This window comes from Bombina bombina, chromosome 4 (assembly GCF_027579735.1).
Source record: "Bombina bombina isolate aBomBom1 chromosome 4, aBomBom1.pri, whole genome shotgun sequence".
NCBI lineage: Eukaryota > Metazoa > Chordata > Amphibia > Anura > Bombinatoridae > Bombina > Bombina bombina.
Window position 1 is genome coordinate 406,379,574 of NC_069502.1, and position 17,553 is coordinate 406,397,126.

General features: G+C 40.3%; 1 protein-coding gene across 1 annotated transcript in view; it reads left to right on the plus strand.

Annotated features, from left to right (window-relative positions):
- Nucleotides 1-17,069, plus strand: part of PPP1R2 (protein phosphatase 1 regulatory inhibitor subunit 2) — a 110,351-nt gene extending 93,282 nt beyond the window's left edge. The window contains exon 6 of the mRNA XM_053710198.1: nucleotides 15,558-17,069. Within this exon, the coding sequence (XP_053566173.1) occupies nucleotides 15,558-15,598 (41 nt within the window). The 3' untranslated portion in view covers nucleotides 15,599-17,069. The remainder of the gene's footprint in view (nucleotides 1-15,557) is intronic.
- Nucleotides 17,070-17,553: the final 484 nt, after the last annotated feature.

Below are 17,553 nucleotides of genomic sequence, written 5' to 3' on the forward strand. Positions count from 1 at the left end.
CTGCTCGAAGAGTTTCTGAATTGTCTGCTTTGCAGTGTAATTCATCCTATCTGGTGTTCCATGCAGATAAGGTTGTTTGGCGCACCAAACGTGGTTTCCTTCCAAAAGTGGTTTCTAATAAGAATATTAACCAGGAAATCATTGTTCCTTCTCTGTGTCCTAATCCAGTTTCTAAGAAGGAACGACTTTTACACAATCTTGTCGTGGTTCGTGCTTTAAAATTTTATTTAAAAGCAACTAAAGATTTCAGACAAACATCATCCTTGTTTGTTGTCTATTCTGGTAAGAGGAGAGGTCAGAAAGCGACTGCTACCTCTCTTCCCTTTTGGCTGAAAAGCATCATCCGTTTGGCTTATGAGACTGCGGGACTGCAGCCTCCTGAACAAATCACAGCTCATTCCACTAGAGCTGTGGCTTCCACATGGGCTTTCAAGAATGAGGCTTCTGTTGAACAGATTTGTACGGCAGCGACTTGGTCTTCACTGCATACATTTGCCATATTTTACAAATTCGATACTTTCGCTTCTTCGGAGGCTATTTTTTTGGGAGAAAGGTTTTGCAAGCAGTGGTGCCTTCTGTTTAGGTTACCCGACTTGTTCCCTCCCTTCATCCGTGTCCTATTGCTTTGGTATTGATATCCCACAAGTAAGGATGAATCCGTGGACTGAATACACCAAGTAAGAGAAAACAGAATTTATGCTTACCTGATAAATTACTTTCTCTTACGGTGTATTCAGTCCACGGCCCGCTCTGACATTTAAGTCAGGTTCAAATTTAATTTTTAATAACTACAGTCACCACTGCACCCTATGGTTCTCCTTTTTCTCCTAACCGTCGGTCGAATGACTGGGGGGGTGGAGCCTGAGGGGAGCTATATGGACAGCTTTGCTGTGTGCTCTCTTTGCCACTTCCTGTAGGGATTGAGAATATCCCACAAGTAAGGATGAATCCGTGGACTGAATACACCTTAAGAGAAAGTAATTTATCAGGTAAGCATAAATTCTGTTTTCGTTTTCCCCTATGAGGGAAAGTTTTTGCAGCTTGCCGGTTAGGACCCCTGGTACAGGCTTATCCTGTCCGGTTTGTTCGGTCTTGCGGCTGTTCAGACATGTGGCGCTGTTCTGCTGAGCTGGTTCTGTAGAAGCACTGAGTGCTCAGGTTATCATTTGGTTTTTCATGTTCCACTAAGCATTCGAGAAGAACCGGTGGGTTCGTGAGGCGGGAAGGATTGTCTCAGTCCTTATAGCCTCCAGTCATAGATGACTGGGCGGGGGAGTGTTCCGCTGCGTCTCTCTATCTGACATCTGATTTCATCAGAACCTACAGTTACTCCTCCATGTGGGTAAGGGTTGGGGGGTTTAGGCCCCATCACCGCTGTTTGGGTGTTTTGGCCTTCAGTTTTAGTCCTCTGGATAGTCCTGTGGGACTTGATCCTACGGCTTGTATGGATAGCTGTCCAGCATGCGGAAGGTTTTGCATTTTGAAGCCTATTGCAGCTCTTGGCACCTTGTGGGTGTTTGTGTAAGCCATTTCTAGTGTATCTAGATACAGCTTTTACTCTTAGACGTGATGGTGTGACTGACTTATTAGACCTTTGGGTCTCCTTATATGTCTCCGGGTGAGTTAGATCTCCTTTTAGGGATCGGCATTCCGGATGATGGTTGATCTCTGTGGGGACTTTGCTTAGCTTGGGGTTCTCCGGAGCTGGGAAGGTTTAGCGCCTTTCTCTTCCCTGTGTCCTCTGCCTATGTGGAGGTGATGGGCTAGTAGGGTTTTGTGGACCTCGTGGTATCCCTTTTGTTGTCCTGAGGCTTTGAGAAGTCCCTTCATACAACTTCTAGCCCTGCTCCTTGGAGCGTTGGACTTTGGCTAGGGGTGGTTCCTTCTTTGGTAGGGACTTTTGAGTTCTCCTCGCTATCCGGATTCTCTTGATATGTGTCCATTTCCCTTTCTGGCTTTTTGGTCAGTTGGGATGGTTAGTTCCAGGGTAAGGTTTCCTGAACTATTTGGCACCCAGACCTGTTTTTCTCCCTGTGACTTCCGCTTTCTGAGGCTTTGCTTGGCCTTCTTCCTGACCCAGTCTTGGGTTGTTTTGGAATCTTGGATCTCAGGGTTGGTCGGGGGGTTTTGCCCGGTAGTGGGAACTTGGGTTATGTCCTTGCTCCGTCTACCTGACTGGGTCAGGGTTGTCTTGGTTTTAGGAGTATTTCTTACTCTTCACAACAGAGTAACCCATGTCATCTAGGGGTTAGCTGTGTGGCTTGAGCCTCAAGGGTTGTGGGTTTATACCCAGTTGCTGGCGTTGGATTCCAATTTCTGGTGCACTTTAAGGTTGCATTCCCCTGGTCAGTTTGCCAGTGTACCCGTGGATTCTCTGCTCTAGGAATGGGTCAGCTGTGCCTCTGTTTGGCAACGCTACCTGTAGGGGGGTCCTTTCTAGGACATTTGTGTTGGGAATTTTTCTTCACAGTTGGCCAGTGGCTTTGGGTCTTGAGGACAGTTGTTGACCTTCCGTCTTCTTCCCCTTTTTCTTTAGGGGATATTCTCCCTCCTATGGAGATGGAGTTCTTTCTTAGGGCTTCTCCTGGTCGGGAGTGGAGGGTGAAATTGGCTCCACTTGGGGTCTTGCTGGCTCCAAGTCAGACTGTGGGGCTTTATTTGAATGGATCCTTAGGTCTATGGCCTTGTCTGTTTTCAGAGTCAAGTTATACTTTTACTCTGGGGAGAGGGCTGTACCATCTTTATGCTCGTTCCTGTACCAGTTTTGGGATACTTTTGTTCCCTGTATTGGATTCCTGTGGCTGGGTTGGTCCAGCTGGTTGTGGGTTTACAGATCAGGATGACCGAGCGGTCTGAGTCTATCTCTTCTGGATGTGTGAACTTATTGAGTTTATCCCGATAGCTCAGTTTCCTAGGAGATGGATTTTCCTTGCTCCTTTGACAGCAGAGGGTTTACTCTTCCTTCGGGTTCTGAGGGTATACTCTCCTCGGGGGCCTTGATGGAGGTCTTGTGTTCCCCTTTTTTTAGGGACCTGTGAGTAGGTCCGGCAGCTTAGATTGCCTGGAGCGTGCCCTCTGTCGAGGGGCTGTTTTATGCGGTCTGTCTTTCTTGAGGACTGCTTCTTATCCTTGCAAGCTTCCTCTGTGCTGTCCTGTTATGGACTCTGTGTTCTCAAGCTTGGGCTTTTGCCTGGGGCTATTACACGCTTTTCACGGTCGAATCCTTTACTATTCTATGGACTGGCGCTGGGAGGATTTTGCCTCTTTAGTTGCACTCCATGCTTGCGGGATGTTGAGGACACGTCCTTTCTGTCTCCATGCCTGGTATTATCCCGGGTTTCGCTTGGTATAGGCGTGGTCTCCTTCCCTGTTGGGTCCATTCGGGTCTCTGTGAGCGGGGCCCACTCTTGGTGGTGTTTTTTCTTGTGTTCAGGGACCTTGCAGTTTTCTCGGTCCTCCTTTGCCTTGTCCCCATGGGATTTCAGCTGGGTTTCCCTTCATCGTGAGGGATGAGTGGTGGGGGACCGTCTGTTGGGCGACAGTGCCTCTTGGTGGACTGTCGGCTCAGTCGAGTCCATTTTGCGGTCTCTGGGTTTGCTCTGGACTAGCTGCGAGTCAGTGTCACTGGGGCTTTTCCTTTGAAATTTTTTCTTGGCTTCAGACAAAGTGGGATTTTTCGTTGGGTAGAGGTTCAGGCTTGATGCCCTCAGTATGGGCCACCTAATGTATCCTCCCGTCTTGGCATTCAGTGTCCTCTAAAGCTTGGGTATTGTTTTCCCAAAAGTAATGAATGCAGCTGTGGACTCTTTCCATTTAAGAAGGAAAACATAAATTATGCTTGCCTGATAATTTCCTTTTCTTCTGATGGAAAGAGTCCAATGCTCCCTACCCGTAATTTTATGTGGGGTGTTCTTATATTCTTCTGGCACCTTTTCACCCTGATGTTTCTTCTACTGTTCCTTGTTCCTCGGCAGAATGACTGGGAGATGAGGGAAGTGGCAGGAGTATTTAAGCCTTTGGCTGGGGTGTCTTTGCTTCCTCCTGGTGGCCAGGTTCTTATTACCCAAAAGTAATGAATGCAGCTGTGGACTCTTTCCATCAGAAGAAAAGGAAATTATCAGGTACGCATGATTTGTTACTTATGAAATTATTGGGAGGTGAACTATCTCCAGTTTAATAGGTTAATCATTTGTTTTATCAACTTTTCATCTGAAGTTTATTGGAAGGATAAATAATAACAATTTAACTAAAACTATGAAGTTAAAGGTTTAGCTTTTATCTTTACTGCTTGCCCCTCCCTCCTCACACATAGGCCACACATTGCTCCAAGCAATCTTCTATAAACAACTTGACAATGTACTTCTATTATTTAATTTGCTTTGTTCTTTTTGTATCATTTATTGAAAAGAATACCTAGGTAGGCTCAGGTGCCCCAATGCACTGGAGCTAGCTGCTGAATTGTGGCTGTACATATATACTCCTTGTCATTGTCTTACCCAGTGTGTTTAGCTAACTCCCAGTAGTGCATTGCTGCTCCATCAACAAAGGATACCAAGAAAATAAAGCAAATCTGATTTTAAAAACGTGATGTCTGCATCATAAAAAAATTGTGTTCTATGTCCCTTTTATGGACTATTTCTCTACTTTGTATGTTTTTTATATCAGTTTTGAGAACTACAAAAATAAGAATATGTAATAACTTCTAGATAGAAAACCTGCCCTAAATAATCTTACAGAAGCCCCTGGGAGAACATGACTTCTGAAATAATTTACTAAAATATTAAGCATTACCGCCATGAATATACAGCCTAATGCTACATAATTAAAAAAACAACTCATCTTTATTCAGGATTATGTCTTAAAGGGACATGAAACCCAAAATGTTCTTTCTCTTGTTAAGTGTATCCAGTCCACGGATCATCCATTACTTATGGAATATATTCTCCTTCCCAACAGGAAGCTGCAAGAGTCCACCCACAGCAAAGCTGCTATATAGCTCCTCCCCTAACTGCCATATTCAGTCATTCTCTTGCAAGCCTCAACATAGATAGGAGGTCGTGAGAGTCTGTGGTGCTTTCTACTTAGTTTATTCTTCAATCAAAAGTTTGTTATTTTTAAATGGCACCGGAGTGTGCTGTTTATCTCAGGCAGTATTTGGAAGAAGAATCTGCCTGCGTTTTTCTATGATCTTAGCAGACGTAACTAAGATCCATTTGCTGTTCTCACACATTCTGAGGAGTGAGGTACTTCAGAGGGGGAATGGCGTGCAGGTTTTCCTGCAGATAAGGTATGTGCAGTAAAATATTTTTCTAGGAATGGAATTGACTAAGAAAATACTGCTGATACCGAAGTAATGTAAGTAAAGCCTTAAATGCAGCGATAGCGACTGGTATCAGGCTTATTAATAGAGATACATACTCTTATAAAAATGTGTTTTATAACGTTTGCTGGCATGTTTAATCGTTTTTTAACGTACATTGGTGATAACACTGTAATGTTGGTATAGCCTTAAATGCAGTAAAAGCGACTGGTATCAGGCTTATTAATAGAGATACATACTCTTGTAAAAATGTGTTTTAAAACGTTTGCTGGCATGTTTAATCGTTTTTTAACATATGTTTGGTGATAAAACTTATTGGGGCCTAAGTTTTTTCCACATGGCTGGCTTAAATTTTGCATAGAAACAGTTAACTGAAGCTTCCCACTGTTGGCTGTGGCAGTTTGTTGTGTCTGTTTTTAAAAACGTCTATGTCGTTTTTTTGATCTGTTTTTTGCATTAAGGGGTTAATCATCCATTTGCAAGTGGGTGCAATGCTCTATTACCTTATTACATGTACTGTAAAAATTTCGTTTGTTTTACTGCCTTTTTTTTCACTGTTTTTCAAATTTTGACAAAATTTGTTTCTCTTAAAGGCACAGTAACGTTTTATATATTTGCTTGTTAACTTGATTTAAAGTGTTTTCCAAGCTTACTAGTCTCATTATTAGTCTGTTCTTACATGTCTAACATAGAGGAAGCTCTGTGTTCATTATGTTTTAAAGCCATGGTGGAACCCCATCTTAGAATGTGTACCAGATGTACTGATTTCATGTTAAACAATAAAGATCATTTTTTGTCTTTAAAAACATTATCACCAGAGGATTCTGTCGTGGGGGTAGTTATGCCGACTAACTCTCCCCACGTGTCAGACCTTTTGACTCCCGCTTTAGGGACTCACGCTCAAATGGCGCCAAGTACATCAAGGGCACCCATAGCGTTTCTTTTACCAGGGGATTCTGTCGAGGGGAAAGTTATGCTGACTAACTCTCCCCACGTGTCAGACCCTTCGACTCCCGCTTCAGGGACTCACGCTCAAATGGCGCCAAGTACATCAAGGGCGCCCATAGCGTTTATTTTACAAGACATGGCAAAGGTGGTGAATAATATTCTGGCAGCAGTATTAGTCAGACTACCTGAAATTAAAGGAAAGCAGTTAGCTCTGGGGGTAGATACAGAGCATACAGACGCTTTAAGAACCATGTATGATACTACCTCACAATATGCTTAGTCTGTGAGTGATTTTTTTTGACTCAGGGAAGATGATTTAACCTGATTCTGATATTTCTACATTTAAAATTTATGCTTGAGAACCTCCACTTGTTGCTCAGGGAGGCTTTGGCTGCTCTGAATGAATGTGTACAATCGCAGGGCCAGAGAAATTGTGTAGACTGGATAAATAATATGCAGTGCCGGTGTGTACTGATGTTTTTCCAATACCTAAAGAGGTTTACTAAAAAGTTTTTAATAAGGAATGGAATAGACCAGGTGTGCCGTTCTCTTCCCCTCCTATTTTTTAGAAGAATGTTTTCTAATAGTTACCACCACACGGGACTTCTGGCAGACAGTTCCTAAGGTGGAGAGAAGAGTTTCTACTCTAGCTAAGCGTACCACTACCTCTGACGAGGACAGTTGTGCTTTTTAGATCCAATGGATAAAAAATGTTTATTCAACAGGGTTTTATCCTGCAGCCCCTTGCATACATTGCTTCTGTCACTGCTGCTGCGGCGTTCTGGGTTGAGTCTCTTGATGAGGCTTTACAGTTAAGCGACTCCATTGGATGAATATATTTGACAAGCTTATGCTAGCCAATTCCTTTGTTTTCTGATGCCTTGTTCATTTGACTAGACTAACGGCTAAGAATTCTGTTTTTTACTATACTGGCGCGCAGAGCGCTATGGCTTATATCATGGTCAGCTGTCGTGACTTTAATAAATAAGCTACTTAACTTCCCTTCAAGGGGCAGACCCTATTCGGGCCTGGTTTGAAGGAGATTATTGCTTATATCACTGGAGGAAAAGGTCATGCCCTTCCTCAGGATAGGTCCAAATCAAGGGCCAAAAAAAAAAAAAAAAAAAAAAGTCTAATTTTCGTGCCTTTTAAAAACTTCAGGGCAGGTGTGGCATCCTCTTCCTCTAAGGCAAAACTAGAGGGAATTTTTGCTCAGTCCAAGGCGGTCTGGAGACAATCGGACCTGGAACAAAGATAAGCAGGCCAAGGAGCCTGCTGCTGCCTCTAAGGCCGCATGAAGGAACGGACCCCTATCCGGTAACGGATCCTATAGGGGGCAGACTTTCATTCTTCGCCCAGGCGTGGGCAAGAGATGCCCAGGATCCCTAGGCATTGGAATTTATATCCCAGAGATATCTTCTGGATTTCAAAGATTCCCCCCCAAAAAAAGGGGAGATTTCGCCTTTCACAATTATCTGCAAACCAGATAAAGGAGGCATTCTTACATTGTGTACGAGATCCATCCAGTTCCAAGAGAGGAACAGGGACAGAGTTTTTACTCAAATCTGTTTGTGGTTCCCAAGGAGAGGGAACCTTCAGACCAATGTTCCCTCTAAAAAAATTTTTGTGTGTGCAATTATTTTTTTCTGTGTGCGGGCTTGATACAGCTTGTGTGTGGCATTGAGTATATATATATATATATATATATATATATATATATATATATATATATATATATATATACACACACCGAAGCAATACTGATTAAATAGACCCTCATGTAAAAGCAGCAATAGCAATACACAATACTACAGATATTGCTCAAACTGTATATCAAAACTGTCAGCTTGTGACACAGACAAGCGTCAGTCTCCTGCATAACCTCCTCAGATGCCTAGACCACCTTGTGAGCATAATTTAACCCCACATCTGCCAAAAAGGGCTACAGTGCATTGTATATGAATACGCTGCAATCCTCTCTGGTAGCCAGGGGGTTAAATAATGATTAGCATGTTTGTTTGTTTTTGTTAAAAGAATCCTGGATTGGAAAAAAGACAAAAAAGCTTCTTCTATTGCTAGACTAAGTTGTGTGAGCATTGTGCACTATTTCATGACCCTGTGTGTGTTTTTGATTAACCTCTAACTATCACAAACTTTCACTGGCAGGTGAACATGAAAAAGGCTTCTATTCAAAAGTAAAATAAACTAATGCACATTTTAATTTTGACTGGAATGTCCCTTTTAAAATAATTATTTCCCCTTTTTTTCATACACTTGCCAGTAGAAATTATATATTTATGGTATTATGCCCTAGTATAGTATCACATATAGCAAGGTTTGACTGTGTACTCCTATGCATATGCATTATTTCTGTTCAGTAAATGAAAGGAATGTCACCAGCAGCCTGTCTATGTATGTACATGCAAAAGCATTTATTTTTAACTTTACTCCTATGTTATAAGTTTGACTGAAATGTTGCACTGAAATATTGATGAAGAAAGAAAAAAACTATTTTACAGTGCTGTATCACACAACAGGGAGATCCTATAGAAATCTCAGATGAATGCTAATGTGTTAACAGTAAAACATTTTAAAACAAATGCTGATAAAGGCTAACATGTTAACACAGAAGAAGAAGTAATATTTGCCTCTAAAACTGTGATAACCTGCAGCAAACGCTACCATCATGCCAACTTGGTAACTTAAGGCATGTGAGGAAAATCTCCAACCTCACCTACTCGGCTGCCTTCAGTGTCTGCTCTGCTGTACGGAGGAGGGAGGGCTGCACTTCTTCCACTGACATTCTTTCTATCCAGGGCCGGACTGGGACCAAAAGGAGGCCCGGGCATTTTAGGACAAAGAGGCCCACCCCCTCCACTAACCCTTTAACCGCATACCAAACATATATATGACATTGTATGTAAATATACACACACAGTATAATTACTCCAATCATTATGTAATGTAATGGGTCTTTATATGAAAAAAAGCAGCAGTTTAAAGAAATAGTAATTTGCCTGAAATTTTGGAATCAATACATGTTATTATTTAATTGGTTCTATGCAGAATTGCCTTTTCCATAATTGCTATGATATTTAAGAGGGGTATTTATCAAAGTAAGATAAAACCAGCTAATGTCCATTGTATTAGTAGTAGGCATCAGCTTGTTTTTTTACCAATTTACTGAGCAATGTATCAAAGGTATAAAGTCACACACATACACAGTGTACCTTGTATTTCCATCTATAGAAACAAATGATAATGATAACAATTACCTATATATCTCTGAATTATTTATTATGAGTCACTGTCACATACTGATATTCTGATAAATTATCAGAATATCAGTATGTGACAGCGATTCATGATAAATATTTCAGAAATAGAAAGGTAATAGGTATCATTATTCGAATCAGTGATAATCAGATTAGGCCCATAATAAGAGATTATTACATACTGGCTCAGGCAATACATTTTTAAACAAAATGCAACCTCACTTGCTGGGTGATGACCAATACCTGACAGCTACAGATATAAATGACATACAGTTAACTGTTTCCCTGCAAGAATGCATGACAGACATCGTTACCCACTCACCCTCGCACTTACAAACTTCTCTGTCGTCATCTCATATCTGTCTCTGGGAATCTGGCTAATACCTCCCAACATTTGAAATGTTCAAAGAGGGACAATATCTCCCCCCCGCCATGGGTACTATATTATATATCCTATTAGAGGACACACACACACATACATTTACACACAGAACATACATATACACATACTCATTCATTCACACACACATACACATTTACATACACACACATTTACACACAAACACACACAAGCATTTACATACACATTTACACACACATAGACATTTACATACACAAGCATTTACATACACATTTACATACACATTTACACACAGAACATACATATACACATACTCATTCATTCACACACACATACACATTTACATACACACACATTTACACACAAACACACACAAGCATTTACATACACATTTACACACACATACACATTTACATACACATTTACATACACATTTACATACACATACACATTTACATACACACATTTACACACATTTACATACACACACACATTTACACACACACACAAGCATTTACATACACATTTACACACACATACACACATTTACACACATTTACACACACAAGCATTTGCATACATACACATTTACACACACATACACACACATTTACACACAAGCATTTACATACACATACACATTTACACACATTTACACACACAAGCATTTACATACATACACATTTACATACACATTTACATACACACATTTATTTACATACACATTTACACACAAGCATTTACATACACATTTACACACATACACACATTTACACACACAAGCATTTACATACACATACACATTTACATACACACACATTTACACTCTCATACACATATTTACAGAAATACATCAGGAAAGGGCACTAGGACCATGGTATTATAGTAGCCACAACTCACTTTTCAGAAGCAGTCATTTCTGTGAGCTGGATGCCAGTGTAAATAATTTGACCCCTGACAGATGTTGACTGGAGAATTGTGCCTGACCTGCTTCAGTGATCAAAGTTTAACCACTAAGAGCAGCTTTAAATATATTATGTGCATTGACTCGGGACATGTTGTTTTCTTTTCATTTAGATTAGGGAGCTCTTGACTACAGCGTGTAGAGGACCGACATCGGATTCCTCAAATGTGCCCTGTCAGCTCCAGCGACTCTCTGCAAAATCTTAAAGGGCAAGCAAACTTTTTTGCTGGTATATTGTAATTAACCCCCTACTGCCACCACTCTATTTACAATATATACTATCACTCAGACCTCCATTATACAAATAAATCCTAAGTAAATCCTCAGTTAAACCCTGCCCAGACCCTCACATGTACTATATTACTGGGGAACAAGTAAGGCTTACCGGTAACGGTAAGATGTCAGTGACCGGCTTCCAGCAGTGCACAGTGAGCTAAAAATGCTTATTTCCTGCTGCCCTCCGTTTTGATCTGTGTTTGATCTCTCTGGTCTCTGACAGCACTGTGTGATTTATGCACACAGCTGTCAGTCAGCTTAGGTCCTCCCCCTCAGTGTAGCACAGGAAACAGATTAAGCTGTTCTACATGGAGGGACCTTTTAACAGTGCTTCTGTCAAACGTCTTGCAGCTGTGTTTTCCTGAAGGCTACTGCAGTGATGAATTAAAAAAAAAAAACTTTCTACATTCCTTCTGTGTTTTGCGCGGCCTGATGTACTGCCTGCGCTACACAGAGAGGGAAGGTGCGCTGCCGCGCACCTTAGAGGGAACAGTGCTTCAGACCTATTTTGGATCTAAAGATCTTAAACAAATTCCTCAGAATTCCGTCATTTAAGATGGAAACTATTCGTACCATCTTAAATATGATCAAGGAGAGTCAATAGAGGACAACAATGGATTTGAAGGATGCTTATCCTCACATTGTGATGCATAAAGATCACCATCGTTTTTCAAGTTTGCCTTTCTAGACAGGCATTACCAGTTTGTAGCTCTTTCCTTTGGGATATCTACAGCCCCAAGAATCTTTATGGAGGTTCTGGGGTCGCTTTGGCGGTCCTTAGACCGCGGGGCATAGAAGTGGCCCCTTATTTAGATGACATCCTGATACAGGCGTCAAACATCCAAATTGCCCAGTCTCATACGGACGTAGTACTGGCATTTCTGAGATCACATGGGTGGAAAGTGAACAAGGAAAGAGTTCTCTATCCCCAATCTCAAGGGTTTCCCTCCTAGGGACTCTGATAGATTCTGTAGAAATGAAAATTTACCTGACTGAGTCCAGGTTGTCAAAGTTTCTAAATTTCTGCCGTGTTTTTTCATCCCATCCGCGCCCTTCGGTGGCTCAGTACATGAATGAAATCGGCTTAATGGTAGCGGCAAGGGACATAGTACCGTTTGCACGTCTACATTTCAGACCGCTGCAACTATGCATGCTCAGTCAGAGGAACGGGGATTACACAGATTTGTCCCCCTGTTAAACCTGGACCAAGAGACCAGAGATTCTCTTCTCTGGTGACTGTCGGGTCCATCTGTCCAAGGGTATGACCTTCCGCAGGTCAGATGGGACAATTGTTACAATAGATGCCAGCCTTTTAGGTTGGGATGCAGTCTGGAACTCCCTGAAGGTTCAGGGATAGTGGACTTAGGAGGAGACCCTCCTTCTAATAAATATTCTGGAACTGGGAGTGATATTCCATGCTCTTCAGACTTGGCCTCAGTTAGCAACTCTGAGGTACATCATACTCAGTCGGACAATATACACGACTGTGGCTTACATCAGCCATCAAGGGGGAACAGAAGTTCCCTAGCGATGTTAGAAGTCTTACAATAATTCACTGGACAGAGACTCACTCTTGTCTATCAGCTATCCATATCCCAGGTGTTGAGAACTGGGAGGTGGATTTTCTAAGTCGTCAGACTTTTCTTCCGGGGGAGTGGGATTTCCTCCGGAGGTCAAGACCAAGCAGGAGAGGGCTTTGGTGTTTTTGACAGCGCCTGCGTAGCCACGCAGGACCTGGTATGCAGATCTGGTGGACATGTCATCCTTTCCATCACGGTCTCTGCTTCTGAGACAGGTCCCTCTACCTCAGGGTCCTTTCAACCATCTAAATAGAATCAATCTGAGATGGACTGCCTGGAGACTGAACGCTTGATGTTATCAAAGCATGGCTTCTCCGAGTCAGTCATTGATACCTTAATACAGACATGAAAGCCTGTCTCTAGGAAAATTGAACATAGATATGGTGTAAATATCTGATTTTTATGAATCCAAGGGTTACTCATGGAGTAAAGTCTGGATTCCCAGGATATTATCTTTTCTCCAAGATGTTTTTGAGAAAAGGGTTGTCAGCTAATTCCTTAAAAGGGGACAGATTTTTACTCTGTCTATTTTTTTGCACAAGCGTCTGGCAGGTATTCTAGACGTTCAGGCATTTGGTCAGGCTTTGGTTAGATCCAAGCCTGTGTTTAAAACTGTTGCTCCGCCATGGAGCTTAAACCTGATTCTTAAGGTTCTTCAAGAAGTTCCGTTTGAACCTTTTTTGTTCCATAGATATCAATCTTTATCTTGGAAAGTTCCTTTTGGGTAGCTAATTCCTCGACTCGTAGAGTCTCCAAGTTATCTGTGTTACAATGTGATTCTCCTTATCTGGTCCTTCGTACGGATAAGGTAGTCCTGCGTACCAACCTGGGTTTTTTCCTAAGGTGGTATCTAACAAGTACATCACTCAAGAGATAGTTGTTCCATGCTTCTATCCTAATCCTTCCTCAAAGAAGGAACGTCTATTACACAATATTGGACGTGGTTTGTGCTTTAAAGTTTTACTTACAAGCTACTACAGTTTTCATCAAACGTTCACCTTGTTTGTTGTCTATTCTGGACAGAGAGGAGAGGTCAAAAGACTTCAGCAGCCTCTCTGTCTTTTTGGTTAAAAAGCATAATTCATTTAGCTTATGAGACTGCTGGACAGCAGCCTCCTGAAGGGATTACAGCACATTCTACTAGAGCTGTGGTTTTCACTTGGGCCTTTTTTAAATGTGGCTTCTGTTGAACAGATTTACAAGACGGAGTCTTGGTCTGCGCTTCATACTTTTCAAATTTAACAAATTTGATACCTTGCTTCTTCGGAGGCTATTTTTGGGAGAAAGGGTTTTTTACAGGCAGTGGTAACTTCCGTTTAAGTACCTGCCTTGTCCCTCCCATCATCCGTGTACTTTAGCTTTGGTATTGGTATTCCATAAGTAATGGATGATCCGTGGACTGGATACACTTAACAAGAGAAAACATAATTTATGCTTACCTGATAAATTTATTTCTCTTGTAGTGTATCCAGTCCACGGCCCGCCCTGTCACTTTAAGGCAGGTAATTTTTTCATTTGAACTACAGTCACCACTGCACCCTATGGTTTTTCCTTTCTCTGCATGTTTTCGGTCGAATGACTGAATATGGCAGTTAGGGGAGGAGCTATATAGCAGCTTTGCTGTGGGTGGACTCTTGCAGCTTCCTGTTGGGAAGGAGAATATATTCCATAAGTAATGGATGATCCGTGGACTGGATACACTACAAGAGAAATAAATTTATCAGGTAAGCATAAATTATGTTTTCATGATTCAGATAAAGCATACAATTTTAAACACATTTCTTATTTATTTCTATTAACAAATTGTTTGTTCTCTTGGTATCTTTAGTTGAAAACCAGGGAGGTAAGCACAGGAGCATGCATGAGTCTGAAGCACTATATGGCAGCAGTCACCATTTGTAAGAGCTCTGTATGGCCGCACTATTTTCTGTCATGCAGTACTCCAGACACTTGCCTAGTTATCGCTTAAACAAAGAATGCCATTGGAATTAAGCACATTTGATAATAGATGTAAACCAGAAACCTTTTTTTTAATTGTATGCTCTGTCTGAATCAAAACATTTGTTTTGGTTCCAAATCCCTTTAGTTTCCTCGAAAAATAATTTTATTTAAAAATATACAAACAAACCTTACTTAAATAAAATAAAAAATCAGATTTTTTTTTTTTTCTCCCTCTCTGGTGTCACAGAGTGCATAATTATAGCATCAACATCTTCTTTTCTTCTTCTTTTTATCTTCTTTACAGCCCTTGATGTTCTTTCATTTTTATTTTGCAACTGAGGGAGATGTTTCAGGGTAGTCTTAGAATAGGGCAGTATTTGCAATTTTATTTAAGACTATTAAATACAGCATAATTGCATAGTCAACAAATGCATAATGAAAAGACAACTCAAAGGCACTTAGTCTGAATTTCAAATGAGTAGTAGATAGTAGATTTTTTTTTTATTTCCTGAGAAATTTCAAAGTTAGTTATTTTCTTTCCGCCTGCATTATGGGACAGCCATCAGCCAATGACAAATGTGAATTCTTGCACATGCTCAGTAGGAGCTGGTGCCTCATAAAGGGTGTATATAAAAAGTTTGCGCACGTTTTTTATAAAGTTGTTTACAATTACATGCTCTTTCTATTCTGAATCGTTAAAGTTTAACTTTAGTGTTCCTTTTTAATAGTGATAGTTACTAATATTTAATGCGTGTTTTTTTTTAAATATTAATTTTGGACATCGTTTTATATATTTAAATTGTATCCATTAAATTTAGCATTTATTTTAAATGTAATAGAAGGCTGGCGTAATAGAAGACTATTGTATAATGTTGTATTTTCTTTTAAACAGCACATTCTGATCACCTGCAGATGAATGAACAACTGGTATAGTGGAATGCTGAACTGCACTGCTTGAAAAAGATCTATTTATTACCACGCCTCTGTCAAGATTTGCAAATTGTGGACTAAGTTGGGGAGTATTTATAAATGATGCTTCTTAGTTCTCACTGTTACGTCATCAGACTTCTAAATAGTGCAGCCATTTCTGATTACAGTATTTATTTGTGTGTACTGCATATACAGTTTCAGAAATTGGCAGGGCAGAAATCCAAGTATTGTTTACAAGATGTTGTTTGATACTGTTTAATCTTGCAAAAACTGCTTGGCATCAGTAAGATCATTTTATGAACTGTGCTTTTTCAGATGGAAGCTATTCTGTAAGGAGAAAAAAACAAACACTTATCCATAAAATACCGAAAATATATTCTTTATTTTTTTAAATTAGCACTTGATTTTGTTGCACATTTTGTTTCACCTCCAATAATTGCTGTGTATCTGCAAACACCACTGTTTATTTTAGTCACAGTCTTTGATTTTTTTTCTCCATGTTTATTAAACATATTTTTTTGTAAGATCTGCTTCCCCCCCCCCCCCACAAATTTATTTTAACAGCGTAACCATATTAAGAATCTGCCAATATGGTACAGGATACGGGTGTATTTAATGGTATTTACGAAGAGTCAATTGGAGGTTTGCAAGAAACATGTCACAATTTGATAGGCAAATTTTGCTACATTCATATTGTATGCCTATAAATAAGAAACATTTTGTTATGTTCATTGGATGGTCTATTAATTTGTTTGAGTGCAGATAAAAGTAACGTATGGTGAACAGTGCTGAGCAGCGCAGTAGTAAGAGTGAAAAGGGTAGCTTTTCCAACATTAGAATTTTGAATCAGTCTTTATTTCTTTACTATTTTTTGAAAATAAACATTTTAGTTAAAGGGTAGATAGCAACATAGTTATATGCTCTAATTGTGTTTAAAGTTACATCTGATAACATACGAACACTTCATATTCAAATATAGTAAACATGATTTGTGCATTATATGTACTGTGCCACAAATTCAAATATATTAAGTAAATCTTATTGCTGGTAACTGTCCTGGCAATTAATTCAATACCTAAACACCTCATTTTGACAATATTTTCCGATTTGTATGATATAGCCTTTTACATGAATGTAAATGTCTACTCTTCTTAGGTGGATATACAAAAAAAGATAGATATATAGTGTGTAAAGATAAAGCTGTATGCCTTATGATGTAACTACATTGACTTTCTGAAACCATTGTTTTTTTTTAAATTTTCCCAATGTACATTATTCAAAAATTATATCTTATATCTTTATCATATTTGCATTTGCACAATGTACCCTTTTTTGCATAACATTATTTTAGCTCTTTGGTCACCTGTAAGATGGATTTTAGCTGATCCAAAGGGACAGATGAGTATGTAAACTACTGATGCATCCTGAGACTGCTTAATGTCTATATGTGATGTCAATAAATGATAAGAAGGGATCCTTGTTTCTTTTTTGTTTTTCCCCCCCAAATAACTTTGTACTACTACAAACCTCTACACAACTAAACTGTTTACAGTGCCGGTGTTCTGTCGGATTGTGCGACAAGACTTCATTGCATTCCATTCACATTCCATGGGTTGCAAAATTCTTCAGAACAGCTTACATCAGATTTTGCAACCCCGAAGTGCACGTGACGTAGGTCAGCGGTTGCAAAATCCGACACAAAAACAGCTGTCGTCGGATTTTGTGACTGGGGAGGAGTGCGCATGCGCCTATATCAGCGCTTCTCATGTTTTTTTTTTTTTACAAACGCCGGAATATTAGAGCGTGATTTTCTTCTGTTATGTGTGATCAGTCCACGGGTCATCATTACTTCTGGGATATAACTCCTCCCCAACAGGAAATGCAAGAGGATTCACCCAGCAGAGCTGCATATAGCTCCTCCCCTCTACGTCACTCCCAGTCATTCTCTTGCACCCAAC